General features: G+C 44.6%; 1 protein-coding gene across 1 annotated transcript in view; it reads left to right on the top strand.

Moving 5' to 3' along the window:
- The window catches only part of QARS1 (glutaminyl-tRNA synthetase 1), a 284,740-nt gene that overhangs the window by 227,543 nt on the left and 40,163 nt on the right, over positions 1 to 17,034 (top strand). Inside the window, exons 19-23 of the mRNA XM_078661809.1 lie at positions 4,722 to 4,826; positions 9,257 to 9,349; positions 14,314 to 14,441; positions 15,300 to 15,366; positions 15,868 to 15,993. Coding sequence (XP_078517935.1) covers positions 4,722 to 4,826; positions 9,257 to 9,349; positions 14,314 to 14,441; positions 15,300 to 15,366; positions 15,868 to 15,993 — 519 coding nt within the window. The remainder of the gene's footprint in view (positions 1 to 4,721; positions 4,827 to 9,256; positions 9,350 to 14,313; positions 14,442 to 15,299; positions 15,367 to 15,867; positions 15,994 to 17,034) is intronic.

The following is a 17,034-nucleotide window of genomic DNA, read 5'->3' as shown; positions in this document are numbered from 1 at the left end:
AAAAAGACCCATAGAAGATTCGTACCCTAAATACTTTGGGGTAAGCTGTTCAGGAAGACTTTTTGTGCTCACTGCATATATTAGATGGTTATTTTCATTTTCCGTCTGTGTTTTGGAAAAAGAATTGTTGCCAGTCCCCCCGTGTTGAAATTTGTTTTAAAAATGTTTTTAAAAAAGTCAAGCCCTCTGCTTCCAATACTCATTATTCAAGGGATTGATTTAGCATAACTTGCATCTGGCATACTTCCGAGGATAAAACATTCTCGAGCAAAAGTGAGTTGCGTCCTTCAGCTGGCACTAAGAGTAAGGCATTTCAAAACCTTGTCGAATTTACTTTTTGCATTTTTGCTTCATCCACTGTTGTCTCGCCATGACACTAATTCTTAAGAATTTCTTGACTGTCTCCTTGAAATGTCGCTATAATTGCATAGTTTTAACTTGTAAGTCACCCATAAATACGTGAAAAAGTAGTTAAATGGTTCCTTTAAAGGGGGTAGTTACAGATGTCTCTGTTCTGCACTGGACTGTTTAGACCGCGCTTTTCCAGTCCAGAGCCTTTTTTCCTACACTGAGAAGTCTGTGCGACTCTTTGAAAGAGGTGGGGTGGGCGCGTTCCATCTGCGCTCCTGCGTACTATGAAGATCTCCCTATCCGAGACCTTTGTTTTCAGTTGAACCGTGGGTTTTACATGGAACATTATGACTTGCCCTTGAATATTTATTTATTTATTTTATTTATTTATACCATTTATAGAGCACACTAATACCAACCGGTGTCCTGGCGCTAAGATGGTAGCTCCCTAAGTTTCCGGCCGCTGATCTAGGTCGAAAAAAGCCAAGTTTTCAGTTTCTTTCGGAAGGTCAAAAGGTTAGCACTTTGCTTTAAGGCCAAAGGTAGGGTATTCCAGGCCACCGCTGCCCCTCTGGCAAAGCTTCGGCTTCCCCAGCACACCTTCCTGATACGAGCAGTCTTGATCAGCCCCAGGGTAGCTGACCTTGGTTGTCTTTCTGGCGTGTACCATTGGAACAGCTGCTGGAGAAACTTTGGGCCTATTCCATGGACTGCTTTGAATACAATGCAGAGGGACTTGAACCTGATCCGTTTCCGCACAGGAACCAGTGCAGTTTATCCAGCTCCCTGGAGACGGATGCAAATTTCGGCAGGCCGACGATAAGACGCGTTTTGTAAAACCTGCAGCTTATTAAGCAGCCCCTATTGAGCCTCCAGAAGCAGGCTGTTACAATAATCAAGGCGGGAAAGCACAAGGGCCGACACCGTCTTTCTACTACCAGCTGGTAGAAAAGGGAGGATCTTCCTGATAATTTTCAAGGTCCAGTGAATGGATGAGGAAAGCGCCTTTACTTGGGGTCTGTAGGAGAGTTGGTCGTCTATAATCACTCCTAAATTCTTCACCTTCGTGGCTGGGGAAGGAGGGGATCCCATGTCTTCCGGCCACCACTCCGGACCCCAAAGGTTGGAGTTAGACCCAAAAAGTAGCAGCTCCGTTTTAGAGGACTTGTTCTTTCGAAATTCTATATTTTGAAGAAGACTAACATGACTCTATGCTTCCTTTCTTTGTCCAACCTTCGAAGAGTCCTTTTTCTAAGGTCTGTGGCAATTGGTTAATGCTACCTGTAGAGCACGTCCCAGGAAAATGCTCATTGGACTAAGGCAGAGAATTTGATTTGCTCATTAATTAGAACTGATTCAGTTGTGACAGTGTCGAGCCTTAAAGGTTTCTCATCAGTGACCTTTTCCCAACTGCAGAACACTTGAATTGGTAGCATTTCATGACTAGACCTAGCAAAGCTACATTTCAACACGCCGTCAAGGTAATTGTTGTGAGTGGGGATTTAAGCAGATCCGCTTCTCACAGCTACACACAAGGCGAAGTCTGTAGCTCTGTGTGTCGACCGGGGTTACTCCTGGCAGGTTTTTTTGCATCAAACTATACAACGGTTCACCATAAAGGGAGGCGTCTCTTGCATTCCATCATTGATCGTTCAGCAACCTTGATAATGACGCAGAATAAAATCTTTCAAGGAAGCTGGATGACTCCTAGTTTGTTACTAATCTTGTAAAAAGTTCAACTAAAACGTGCAATATAGGAATGATCCAAGGACTGAGCACCCGCATGGCTTGCATGCTTTACAGGATGTAGTGTAAAAAGTTCAACTAAAATATACAATATAGGAATGATCTCAAGTCTGAGCACCTTGGTTCTCATTTACAAGATCGCGGTCCAGCTTACAGTCTCTTTTTTGACTGATATTTGAATTTTGAAAGGCCCTCCTTTGAATCTAGGCAGTGCTTCCCAAACTTTTTAGACCCACAACCCACTTTTTAGAACGTCAAACTTTCATGACCCGCGTAGCTTTAATGGACCACAGGTGGGTGATTTTTGTTCATGTAACTAAGGCATCGTGTGGTAGCGCGTGGTCATTTACAGATACCACATTTTCCATCGAAGTGGCAGTAAATTTGCACGAACATAGTTTTACTTCTAAAACCATACTGCAGGCAAATGGGTGAAAATCGGGGTTCAGTGAATATTTGTCATTTGTGCATCAACAAGTAAAATGTCTTTATTTCTTTTGATCCTATTAAAATCTTTGCTTCCATCACACTTCAGATTTACAAAACAATATAGTTTATTTTTGCTTTAACTGTTGACTGTGTACAGTTTATTTGCAGATTTATACATGTAGTTGTGTACTACAAGACATCCTACAGCCTTTCCATTCACACACACTGCACCCCAGCAAGATTGTCACATAATTCACTTTACTTTTCTTTCTCGGACTACAAAGTGAGAGGAGTTTGTAAACGCCAACCCCCATGTTTAACCCCTTGCATGCTTGTGACGGAACCGTTCCACCACAAGCCTCGGGTGTGCTGTGCTTGTGACGGAACGGTTCCGTCACGGCCCGCTCGCCGCGCCTGCGCTGAGTGTTCTATTGGGCGGGCGGGGCCGTGACGGAACCGTTCCGTCACAAGCACAGCTCACCCGAGGCTCGTGACGGAGCGGTTCCGTCACGAGCACGGGAGCGCCGCGCGGCCCCCCCTCCCCCTTAGCACTGCGGCGTAATAGCCGCCGCAGTGATGGGGTTAAAAAAGACACTTGTCAGAAGCCATAGCCTGACATCTGACCTCTGTCTTTGAAGCACAGTAAATGTAACACAACTAATACATAATTTAAAGGCTTCTTTATTTATTGCTTGGACTTTTGTGGTCCACCGAAAATCAGGTAGGTTGCTACCAACAGTTTGGGAAACGCTGATCCAGGGATTCAGATGCGTGGGCTATAGATCTACAGTGGAATGCTCCAAAACGCGTATCTGCCTCTCTTAGAAGACTAACTGCTCTTCTCCTGCTCTGTTTGGCCCTGAAGCTATTCCTTTTCCGCTCAAGAGGGATGGGAGGGTGGGATCTCTGGCAAGCTCCGAGGTAACAACTGGTGATACAGACGGTGAGGGCAGAGTGGGTCAACCCGACGGTGCCGTGCTTGTGGCATCCGCATGGTGGATATGGAGGCGACACTGAACCATTCATACCTGCAAGGCCGCACTCCAGCTCGGGGTGTATCACATCAATGACAGTGGGTTAGATGTTGTTGATTATCATCATTTGAGCGCGAGAGCTCACGGTTGACCCAAGGAAAAGCGAAGGTCTGCGAGTTTGAACAGTGAGCATGAACACTGCCGATGTCCCAGCACTGCCGGATAAAGGAGCACTTCGCTACCTCCCTGCTTCCTGAAAATTGTGGTGGGACCAAAGAAGGCTTGCGTCTATTTACTACCTGGCCTAGACCACTCAAATGTATTCAACAACAACAGGATGGCCAGATAGATTAGTACAATGTATTATCACCCCACCTAGCCAATAATCCTAAACAGGCAAACTTTTCATTTAGTAATTTTTACTTCTTTCATAATTTTGCAAAAAACATTTCAATATATCCAGACATAAAGCATACTCAAATAGCAACATTCACATATAACACCATAGTACATATAAACATTTCACAAACCGTGTAAATGAAAAACATTCATGTAAACACCATATACAAACAAGGGAAAAGAAAAGATGCCTCTAGTCATTCAGTTCATGGGGCACCAGTCCTAATAACATAAACACAGACAAGCGGCCGATCACTCCTTTCTGCAGGCCTGCTCGTTTGGCTATGCTGGAACCTCTTAGTTTCAAGGGGCTAATAACAGGGGGATTGTATCCTAAATTATAATCCTGTAACACCCTTTATAGATCCTGTTCCAGCACATGCTTCCTGAAAATCGTGGGTCAGCATCTTGATGGGACCCAGAGCTGGCACGTCATGTACAATGGTAGTAATTCACAAAAAAGCCTCGGGCTACTGCGGAAGCTTTTCCCCAGCAGTGCGTGGGAAGAACCTGTTGTGCACTACACAAGTATTGAGGTAGATCTGAACGTCCCGTCCCCTGCATTTAAGAAGTTAGTAGCGTAAAATATTAGTATTTGTGCATGTTTTCACTACAGATGACTTACGAAATGATCATTGAAACGACTGTGGGTGTTGTGTGTTCGTGCTGGAGGATCGTGGCCAGTTACTATGCTTGTGAACTGGCCATCGCCACTGTGCGCAAGAATGAATCCCTGCGAAACAATAAATTACCAGATGTGTATTGCTGCTTCACAGTCCCAAGTTTCTAGTAACAAACAACTGTTTCTCTATCCAAACACAGGTGCTGGAGGTGTCGGTGCCAAACTTCCCTGCAGACGAGTCCAAAGGCTTCCACAAAGTCCCATTTTCTTCCTCTATCTTCATTGAGCAGTCTGACTTCAGAGAGGTAAACTGAGCTCTTCATTTGCAGTTCACCTCCATTAACCTTCTAATCACTGGTCTGTAGCACCTTTACCATAGAATCCACAGGTGTACATCCTCACTGCAAATCAGTGAGGTGAAGTTGGAGCACATCGCCACTGCCTGCTTCCAAATGTTGTGATGTTTGTAATGGTGTAAATTAAGGGCATTAGGAAGGCAGTGCAGAAATAGCATCAATAAAGGGCACAGAATATTAAATGTGCAGTGTTTCCAATGCTCTGATTTGCATCTTTTGGTGTTGGTTGCCTTAATACCTTCACATTTCTGGAGGCCCCCGCTACTTTAAACCCCATCGGCCATGACACTACTTCCTCTAAGCATGGTTTGTGGCTGGCATCAAACTAAGGGAGCTCCTTCGTTACAGCTTAAAGAAAAGAATCTGGACTGGCTCCTTAACAAAGCCCCAACTATAAATTCTCACATTGCTGCCATCTTTATTTCCTCGCCATACTCTTTCTAGTGCTTCTGTGCAATTAGTTATGAGACCAGGCCTGTTTCCAGATCTGTGCTAGCATGCAGTCATGGACCGCAAGTGTTTCCTGTTTTGGGGGGCTGCAGGGAGTGTTCAGGTTGGATTCTCTCTTTGCGGAAATCACTTCCTCAAATGCTAACCTTTATATTGTTGCTGATTTGTCGGTTTTTAATATATTTGAGTCTTAAATCTTTCACCTAGTTTCCTGAAGTGTAATTGGTTCATCAGTCTGCTGTTTTGACTGTGAAATATGGAATTAAGTTTTCTAGTGTGAAGTTTCTTCTAGAGTTGCATGCGGTGCCCAAGTCGGTTTAGAAGTTGGGTCCAGAAGTATTGGGATACAAACTTTTTTCTTACTGGTGACTGTCAACATAAGTGTAGCTTAAGTATTGCGTTGACCGTAAGCCCACAATGCCCATTACGTGGCCACCAATTTTTATTCTTTTTTTCCGTTTTTGAGTACAGAGGTGCATCAAGAAAGCTCCTGATTTCGCCATCAAAGATTTTTCGAGGGTCAAGGGAACGTCCTACTCCAAAGGACAAAAGATATCAATTCTGGTTCAATGTTTCTTTTTCTAGGGACTTATTTTTGGGGTCTACAACCTAGTGGGAGAAGGACTATTGATCATGGTGGGTTCCCTGAGATTCTCAATGCAGTTTTGTAGCATGATCACACTCATGCATGCACCATCACTCTTGTGGTCGTCCCTTACTAATGCACAACATAAACTAACCTAACAGTCTAGCTCCTTCTCCTCATTTCTGGTAAATGTAAATGACATGGTACTTATAGAGCGCACTGTCACCAGACGGTCACCTTGCGGTGTTGCCTATTCGGCTTCCTGGCGCTGATACTCATACCGCTGTGGAACCCCTCCTGGCTTTCCCTGTGAAGTGTCCACTCCTGGGCACCCCCAGGGTGAAGCCAGGCATCCTTAGCGCTGTTGGGGCCGGTGTGGAGGCTAAGCAAGCTATTGCCCAGAGTTGCAGCGTGGGGCCCGTGATTAGAATAAGCACCGAGGCAAGAATTAACCGGTCCGAGGAAATTGAGCCCGAGACCCCGCTGAGGCGGGAATCGAACCCTGGTCCCTGGCCAGAACTCTGCATCAGGGTCTGCCGCTCTAACCATTGAGCCACACTCCTCCACACTGGTCTTCTTGTGGTCCTGGGAAAATGTTCTGGCTGCAGTTGCATCATGCAGCTGCTTCACTCCGAGCTGATGCAGGCCAAGCAACAGTGTCCGGCAGTGGCGACCGAGCATTCCTCTTCTATTTCACTAGCTCGGAGAGCCTTCTGCCCAGTGAGCAGTTAAAACCTTGATTCTGCGTATCTGAGTATTCTGCTTGAAAGGTGAGCAGGTATGACAGGATTATGATCCCTCAGAAGGTGGAACATACATATCGGGTGTTCGTCCTTGGGGCTAACATCCTGTGGCAGTGGGGTTAGAGCAGAGCGTGCTCAGGCTGCAAAATGGCATCCATTTCAGGGATCCACTGTGATTAGTTGTCATTACTGGACATGTAAAAGTTCTCCCCCAATCACTGGAAAAAACTTCATCTAAGCTTGATATCCGGTATCCGTCCGTGATCAATCTGCCCTCGAGTTCTCCTATTGAGTCTTTAGCAACTCCCTATAAACCTCTACATTATTGTAGTGCATCATGTTGTGAAAGTGAAGTAGCATACCTGATGGACATTCATTCTGGTTTGCTGGAACGTGGCCACAACACTGGTATTTGGACTTCTGTGAATGGTAACTTAGCCAAAAGACCCTGGGCAACGTCCTTGCTAGCGTTACCTTTTTTCCAAGGGCCTAAACGTATGAAATGCAAAATGCTGGAGACTTGCATCCAGATAACCTCTTTGAGCGATGTTCTGTAAACACTGGGTGGTTTGAAGCTCTAGTTATGTTTTTTGTCTAGCTTCTGTTCATTATGGGCCCAGGGTGGACATGATCTTCAGCACTTTGATTGTGTTCAGACAAACCCTGTACTTTGATTCCAATTCAGACTCAAATTTGTGATGGTTTTATCTGCACATTGGTGGCCTGAAAAGACATTCCCAGCAGGATTTGAAGTGTAAACTAATGTTTTGAGTAAGCCCATAAGGGCTTCCTTTTAGCCCAAGCACAAATAGGAATTGTAACATTAATTCTCTAAGAATATATATTTTGATTTTGCAATTTCTTCTGCCGGGAATATTTGTATATTTAATCCCGCATGCTTGAGCCAGATAGCATTTTCTAATGAAATTCGTAGAACACATCTTGCTTTCCTGATGAAGTTGTTTGACTTTACGTTGATCAGGCAATTTCTCCATCTTTTATTATTCTGCTGTAGTCGTACATTTTTCAGATGCTAAAATGTTATCTGCATTAGAAAACAGATGGGGATAATCTCTCAAGGAAAAAGACATCTTATGGTGCTGGTATCAAAGTTTAGCTACTTAAGAATTAATATATATCTATATTCGGGTTGAAGATATGTTATTGCCTAAAGGTTTTCTACTCCAAGATATTCAGTTTGCCAACACTATAAGTAGATAGGTTACATGTATGGCACTTGTGAATAATATTCTTGTAACTGGAATTAGTAAGGCAGCCATATTGAAATTAGCTTATACTTTTTGTAACTACTACTGGCTAAATACTAATCTACTGTGGAAGTGACCGGGACCACCCTGTAGCCCACAGAAACCTGGGTAAATTCTTTGTGTAATAAATCGGTTCGGAATCAGTTGCTCAATTTTACTGACCATTTAATTGGACATCAAGAAGTACTTAGGTTATACATTTCCTGATGATTGTTTGCAAGAATAACTTTCAAAGTGGATAAATCCATCAAAAAAATAATGTGGAGTAACTACATAGTATTTTTCTGCAAGAATCTTTCTGCAACTGTGGAAAAGATTTTTGAAGCTCACAGGAGTCGGAAAAGGTCCACTCTGCACTTAAGCGAAGCATTTTTGCAGTTCAAGCGACCCAGTTTATAAAGAAAAATGTTGTTCCCCACTAATTTACTTTTGGTTCCTGTTTTGAGCGCTGTGCCACCACACTGTCATATAATCCAGTTGTACATTTTGACTATTGGCTCTTGTAAAATATATTTTGCCTCATAAACATGGATTATCCATGTTCCAAATTAGTTTTTGGTTTATTTCACCATTTTGAAAGCTATTCTCTTGCTTGTTCTCCAGCAATCCTATAACACAGACATTTCTTGCTGGAATTCTATTGCGAGTTGCATTGTGTAACAAGCCTGCGTGCTTGGTATCCTTGTCCTCAAAACCTGCTAAGGAACACACCTCTAAGCACTCCTACTGGATGCATATTGAGTAGCCTGCTATTCACAGCTGGTGTAAGTACAGAACAACACCTACTAAATGGAAGAAGGCATGCCTGTAAAGGGATCCCAACATGAGCTGCAGTGTAGGTGTTCAAGTTTATAGATTTGCATTTTTCAGCACAATTTTGTATTTTGTAGTTGTCTCGTTCTTGCTACAAAAGGGATGTAAAATGGTGTTGGAGAGTAAGTTCTGTGTATAGTTGTGGATGAATGAAATAAGCAACTACTGCTGATGGCTTTAGAACGCCGAAAAGCATTGAGCGATCCTCCAACTAATTGCGACGGATGTGCAAAACCACATGGATTTAGTGGTCCTTGTTCAATTTACTCTTCGTTTTCTTTAATAATTGTTTATTTAGGATTTTATGTAGCATTAATTTTGCATTATTCAACTAAAGTATTTTATCCTTCTTTTATTTTTGTATATATTAATTACCTGACCTAGTCTAGTAACACCATCCACCATTCCTTCTGTGACCGTAAATGTTTCGCTACTAAATTTTATGTCCATGCTCAGTTTGGCCTACTGTTAAACACCTATGTTTGTCATGTATCAAACAATTGCTCTGTTCTTTTACAGGTCATGGAAAAAGGTTATAAGCGCCTGACTCCAGATCAGCCTGTAGGTTTAAGGCATAGTGGCTACGTCATCAGCGTGCAGCACGTAGTCAAGGTAAGTGTGCAAGGGAAACCTACCACCTAGGGTGCCGCAAAATAGGCAGAACTGAAGCATAAGGTTGTTTAAATGCATCCATTTTTGTTGCAGCTGTTCTATTTGAAGAACCCCCTATAGAAGTGATCATAAGATGTAATGTCCTAAAAAATATCTAGGACTTGGATAACCTTTTCATTATAAAAGGAGACTCAGTCCCACTGAAGTCTCTTCTCTCTAGATGTTCATGTTAGTGATGCGCTGTGTCTGTCAGGAAGTCTGTAGTGCAGTCTGACAGGACTTGAAAAATGCACTGCTTTCCCAGTATCCGTTTCCAGCCTAGGAAGGGTAAACTGATTCCAAAAATGTATTTTCAGAGTTTTTTCCACAGGTTCATAGACCGTTGCAGACCAGACCTGGAAATCCCTCTGATCCCATTAATTAGCACTAGGTACCACCAATGTGACTGCAGCTTAGAAGTTGACATTCCAGCGCTAGATTTGGTAACTTGGATACCTAAAGGGGCCACCCCAAGCTCATGTTGTCAGTTTGTTTATCCGTGCGCCACAGACTATGATCTTTTTCTCTGAAATTTTGGTAATTTGTTCTTTAAAAATGGAATTCTTCTTGAGCAGTGTTGGCTCAAAGTGTCTTCAGTGCCTGTGTCAGGTGAAGAAGCAAGGATGTCGGTGATTGATCGCATGATAATGCATTTGAAGACTGGGGCTTGGCTCAGAGACCTGCTCCTGGTGCTGGCAGATGCACCCAAAGGCGTTTAGAGAAAGGGGGTCTAAAATTATGGGTGCAGAATTGAAAGGTCAAGTGCCTTGATCCTTGTTTGGGTCAGACGACAAGTTGAACTCTTCCCCCCCTCCTTTGGAGAACCTAAAAAGAGCTTCCATCACATTTTTTCCTCTTGTGGGTGAAACTGCATGTGATGAACTACCGGTATTGTGTTCCACTTTATCTAAGGAACTATTGAAACTCTGGGTCTGACCCCAAGCTGGTGGCTTCTCCTAGGAGTCCACATTGGTCTCCCTTCGTTCTCAGACCTCTTGCACTCTTTCTTTGGTTGTCCTTGCTTGCCAGTAACACTCCTGGACCCATTATCCGTATCTGTTGGAAGATGGTAAAAAAAAGTCTATGCTGTACTTGCTACAGACCAATTACTGGCAACTACTCTTCTGGCTTACCAAAACTCTCTCCCCCCCCCCCCCTTTCCTCAGTGTTTACAAAAGTGATATCCGTGGTTGCCGCTTGTCTTCGGAGGTTTGGTATACTACCCCGAGGCATCTTCTGGCGGTAGGGAGAGCCCTGGCTTGATCTTTCTGCTTTTTTATCTCTTGAAGTGATTCATTCAGACTAGAGTGAAGCACAGGACTCTGGTAAGCTTTTCTGCCTCTCATGAATTCTGAAGCAGATCAGAAACGAGCGTGCATGGGGCATTGTAGTGGCTCCAGATTGTGTCAGGAGTGTGTGGTACCTGGAACTTTAGGACCGGAGCAGCTGTTGTCTGTTCAGGCTACCGCTTCGGGAGGATCTTGTGTCCCAGTCGCATGGCAGGGTCCTGCCCCTGAACTGAGCAATCTCCACCCTCATGCTTGAAGATTGAGCTGTGGCAGTTGACTGCATTTGATCTGCCACTGCTGCCAGGCCCGGTCTATGAAGCCCGTTTATGCCAGGCACTGGCACAAATTTGGGGCTAGTTGGAACCAGGGCCCAGGGGCTTGGGGTGCCTTTGAACGTCTGAATCGTCATACCAGACCCTGTCGCGGTCAGGCGGAGCCTCTGTATTCACACTGCAGGTTTGGTTGTGGAGGGCAGGAGAGGTCAGCCAATGCTGGACATGAGGTCAGGATCACCGGGGAGACTTCGCTGCACAGGTGAACCACTCGGGACTTGGGTGTCTGACTTGGGCGTCTGGTGCAGAGTGGGCTGGAGACACGGATCCACCGGGATCCGGAATCTTTGGAGTCTGTTTCTTCTAAACAGGTCTACTGTCCAAGGGAGATTGGAGTCTTTATTGAAGGCAACAATCCTCCCAGGGGTTTTGCAGGTTGTGCTGTCAGACAGGTCGAATTTTAGTCAAAGCTGGAGTCGGCTGGTAGGATTGGGTAAACCGGTCCTCGGAAGCTTGTTTCCGGTCCAGGGAAGGCATGGCTTGGCAGTTCGGGCTGGACTGTTCCCATGAGACACAGGGTCAGACTGATTTGCATATGGCCATGTCTGAACTGGGGTGGCAGAGTGGGCTAAAGAACGGTGATGGATTATACCCAGATCTGTTGACTGGGTGTGAGTGTTTGATTGGTTCAGATGCTTCGTCCATCGCCTTTTGTACCGCTCCATCTTCTATTATGCCACGCTCCTGTGCACATCTGGCTTTTATTTTAGGTCGAGCCTAAGACCGCGCATGCGCTGTCTGCAAAACCTGTTGTATCCTATTCTATTACATGTGGCACACCCAGCAATTGAATGGCTGTTGTCTGTGTCAATCAGAAATGTATCTTTATTATTGCTGTATTTCAGTAACAGTCCCTCCTTTGTGTACTTAGCTCTGCTTCTCGGAATTTAACTAAGAGCATTTTGTTTGACCAGTAACTTGTCCCCTATTTAAGAATGCCCCACTTAACAACCGTCAAAGTATCGGGTGCTGCTCTGAGTTTCTGAACATGCTCAAACTTCTACGAGGTTCACTTTCGCTTTTTAATTTAACTATCTTGTATGCATCCGCAGGAGAGGGTTGGCGGCTAATCCACAGCCCCGAAATCTTAATATTTAATTAGCTTACTAACCAGCAGCAAATAAAACAAGCTTTTACAATGCAATAAGTCTCGCATTTGCGAGAATTTAAGCTATTAGCATTGTAAATGACAATGCCTTTTATTTGTTTAAAAACCAAAACCTAAATAAAAGGCATTGTCATTTACAATGCCAATAGCTCAAACTCGCGTAAACTCGAGACCTATTGCATTTGCAAATGCTTGTTTTATTTTCCTGCCGGGTTTCCTGCCCAAAGTGGGGGTGTAAACCAGGAGCTGCCATCTGTTGCTAGCAGCAGAGGCTGGGGGTTGCATTACAAAGGCGGAAGAACTTTGTAGCTACCCTTCTTCAAGCACTGGCCCATCCTGGGGGAGGAGGTATGACACTTCTGCCCAGGATGTGCATTGTTTCTGGTCCCAGAGAAAGAAGCTCTCTACCCAGGGGTCCAGAAACATGTCTGGTGGTGGCTGGATGCCTACAGCTGTTCAGAGACCACACCAGGATCGGTAGGGATTCAGGGGGCATCTCTGAGGTGCCCTATGGGTTCATGGTACAATAAATACCACACTGGCATCAGTGTGGGTTTATTGAAAAAAGTAGTTTGGTACCAAACACTCCTCTATTCACTGTAGCCATCTTATTTCTGTGGAACTCGAGTTGTCGAGTTCTCAGCCCATGTACTCTCTATGGCTTCACTGGCACTTACAATATTGGGAATATTGCTCATGCAAATATACCCTCGCCTGTAGTTTAGTGCATCCTGCCTTAGGGCTGTGAGGCTTGCTAGAGGGGTACCTTACCTGTGCTGCCAGGCAGTGTTAGCTGGCATAGCACCCAGATAGGGTGCCATGCCAACCATGGGTTCCATGCCAACTGCTGGGTGCCATGCCAACTTTGTTGTTGTTCCCCTCACAGGGGCATGCAGGCTGCAAGGCAGTGGCATGGTCTCAGTGAGGGCAGTCCCAGGGGACCCTCTTCAGCTATCAGGCCCTAGGTACCCAGGGTACCAGTTATTAGGGACTTAGAGGGGGCGGAAGTACCAGTTGGGACTTTGTTTTAGGAAAGGAGCACTGGCACAGGGCACCTGATTGGCAGTAAGCCTATGCACTACATTTGAAACCACATCAAAACCAGGCATAAAGTGGGAGGCTAACCATGCCAAAGAGGCACTTTCTCACGAATACTCTAACCGCAGATTCCTCACTGTGCTCCCCCCCCCCTCCCAAGTTCTGTGAAGTGGTCTCTTCTTACCATCTATAAAGCTTCAAATTTGAGATCTGCACAATACCACCACAGATTGCTTGGTGCTCTGCGTCCAAGGGCACAAAGACTCTAGCAATAAACTGGTGTCCGTACATGGCGGGGGGGGGGGGGGTGCTTATATGTTGGTCCTCTCAGTGTCTTCTGGGATGGAACTAAGTCCGCACAAAGCCACACTGTGCCATCTGGCAGCATGCGGGAACCTGTGAAAACCTCCAGATCCAGTCTGGTACCTGGGGAGTTTTCTACAGGTGTGGAATCTGTAGATCGAGTATCCACCGGAAACAGTGTAAAGGTAAGTAACATGGTCACTAGATTAGAAGAGTTGTACGCTGCAAATAGAGCAACATGCCTCTAACAATGGGTTTGCTGCTTGAAGTTCTTCTAGACATACTTAACCCTCCTGCCTCCCCAGTGGAGGAGAATTGTGCAGAAAAAAATCTAAAGTTAAGGTTACAATGGCGGGTAGTGTGGGCTTACGTTTTTGAAGTTGCAGTGAGTCGTATGGTCTCCACCTTTGTCGATGTGCACCATGAAAATAAAGACTTATGAAACCAGTAACTAAAGAGAAGAATAATGCTTAGCGTGTGAATCTAGAAGAGCTCCAACCTGCGAAACCACTTTTACAGGTAGGTTCCTGGTTTCTTATTCAAAGCTCCGCAGCTTCCCATCATCTGAGGACAGAATGCCTCCATCCGTCATGCTCAACGTTATATATTCAGTTGGGAGGCTGGGCTACCCCCCAAGAAAGGACTCCATGCACTGTAATTGAGATTCAGATTCCAGCAGAGTCGCAGTATACTCTATACCCAGAGTATATTGCTGGGATACAATATACTAGCAGCTAGTATTTACACATGGTTATTTCAGTAGTGCAATCTACAGGAAAGCAATGTACATTAAAAAACTGACAGCTAGTTATTTTTGTTGTGCCGTGTGCTAACAAAGCTATGTTCTCTTTACAGGATGCAACCGGCAAAGTGACGGAGCTGGAAGTGACCTGCGCCAAATCTGATGCTTCCACAAAACCAAAAGCCTTCATCCACTGGGTGTCGAATCCTTTGCCTTGTGAAGTTCGACTCTACGAAAGACTGTAAGCCTGGGCTGCAAGGGGTTGGGGGCTGGCTTCAGTGTAACAGAATGTGTTGGAAATAATGTAAATTGTTATGTGCCCAGTTCCTATAAGTGGAGTTGCTTAGCTGTCGAGACAGATTGCCAGGAAATCCAAATCTCCGAGGAGAACTCATTTTAAAAACAAGTTAACATATGCTCACTGCTGTCAGTGCAACAGACAGTATAACTTACTGTGGTCTGAAGGCCATATACACTTCCTGGACATGCCCCCACACTGGATTGCATAAATGTGTAAGAATGTTAAACCCCAGTCTGTTGATGCTAACCCTCCCATTTGACTGGCCTAATTGGTTTCTATGTTCACTTCAATCCCATTTTCTTTTGACAACTAAATGAAGTTGACTGAGGCCTGAAAAGACATCCTTATCAAACAACATGACTCCCCTCCAAGTATGTTAGTCTGACTCCTTGTGGGGCGCCTGCATCTTTGGTGGAATGTTTATATTCTCCCACCAACTCTTTCTTGAACTGGGAAAAGGGGTTCTTCAAAATGTATAAGGGGCGAATCTCCATTCAGATCAATCAACATGGCCCTTCTTCCTAGATGAAGGAAAAGATAATTCAGATTGCAAACATATGTACCAACGAGCGCTCCAAAGAGGCACGATGATTAACTTCCAGTCCCACTCATGGACCTGGTACAAAGCCAGTGGAAGGGGAGGAGACTAGAAGCTCTATAGTCCTTTGCCATCTTATCATGACGTATACCTTTTCACTTTGGAAGCCAGTCAGATGACCTACAGTGGAATATTTGTTTTCACTTTGTCATAGCAGCCTGTGGGTTCTGTTTGTAAACTGATGCTCTGGTTTATTCCAGGTTCCTGCATAAGAATCCAGAGGATCCCTCGGAGGTTCCCGGTGGATTCCTGAGTGATCTTAACCCTGTGAGTAATAACTTGGAGTTTGTGTAATGTGTGCTACTTGGAAGTGTGGGACTTTATCTTTGGGCAAAGTGACTTGTCTTGCTGACCATGGCTTTCAATAAATGCATTGTTTCACCGTTCTGTAGGTTGTGACCACCGGCTTTTATCTTCAATCGCACTTGGCCTGCGTTTCTCATGTTCTGACGTTGGGTGTTCTCGATCTATAGCTCTTGTGCTGCAGGGGGAGTTCTGGAAATAATGTATATGTTTGTGTTTGAGGCCTTCGAAAACTTTCCTCCTGTCTGCAGTAACATATGAAGAGTAACTTTTATTCCATCTTGCCAGATTTCATTATGTTTGACCTTTTAAAAGATAAAAACCTGGGTGGTTCTGCTAAGTTAGAACGTGACCTGTGGGTACTCACAGAATTTAGCAGAATGCCGCTAACTCCAGGCTAGCTTCTCTCCAGCCCTTGAACAGGCATTGCATCTCTCACACGTCATTCTCTTGTTTTACTTCCAGCAATCTATGCAGACTATACACAATGCCTTGGTGGACCAGTCTGTGAAGAATGCCAAAGTCTTGGATAAATTCCAGTTTGAACGTCTCGGATATTTCTCTGTGGACCCAGACAGCACTGAGGGGAAGGTGAGACACTTCATCATTTACGTTCAGGGCTTTGTTTTACGTTGCTAAAGTGCTAGGACGAGTTAAATCTTCTGTTGAAATACCCATATATATTGGTCTCCAGTATGATTGATGTCCAATATTTATGACAAGGCCTATCATGTCTGCATTTTTCGCATCCTGCTGCAGTGTCTCTAACTCTGTTTACTCCGATTACTTGTCTCTAAGTTTCTGCAGCCATGGTCTTAGGCATGGCCCTCACTGAGGTCAGTGGAACAGAGATGGGGGTTAGATAGCATAGAAGTGGGACTTTCATGACTTGCTCTGTTACACCCTGAATCCCTCCAAAGACTTGTTTTTTGTCCCCAAGAAAGCATTAATGTCTACAGGCAAAATGACCTTAGCACAGATTAACTTGGCCCAACCCTACCATGGCTAAGCAAGCTTTTCACTGATAACATAGAACCTCCCTTGCATGAGAAGGAGTTTGAGAGGTTGGGGGCACAAAGTTCTTCACCAAGATTTCTTTCATATAGCTGGCATAGATTTCCACCACACGCTACTACATAGATTTCCACCAAAATGTGCACTTCAGGGAATCCGCAAAGACTAGATTGGGAGATCTCAGGAGATGTTACTTCCTGAAAATCTTTGGTTGACAAGTTAGCGTTAGCATCTCTAGACATTCTTTCTAATGTACATCTGAGGCAAGAAACACTACAAAATTCTGCACTATTGTGCAACAAAGCAAACGTTCAACATGACAGCAGCACATCGGGCATAAGCCAGGCCTGATCACTGTTCCCTGTATACGTTTTCATTAACAGAAAGACAGGAGGCTTCTGTCATAAGGTAGAATATGCTCCTCGCGGGTTGCATTTTGACTGTACTTTTGAGTTCAAGGTCTTTAAGAAGACATGCCAGTTGCTTCTGTAGCCTCATCTCATTTGAACCAAACCTGATGTACCTCCTACAGTGTACACGAAGCCTGCCAACTATGAGCATGGCAGAATAAGGGAAAGCAGTACCCTATGTAAATGTCTTTACGTGACACCATCTTTC

Source organism: Lissotriton helveticus, chromosome 9, assembly GCF_964261635.1.
Source record: "Lissotriton helveticus chromosome 9, aLisHel1.1, whole genome shotgun sequence".
Lineage (NCBI taxonomy): Eukaryota > Metazoa > Chordata > Amphibia > Caudata > Salamandridae > Lissotriton > Lissotriton helveticus.
This window is presented reverse-complemented; position numbering and strand designations above follow the sequence as displayed.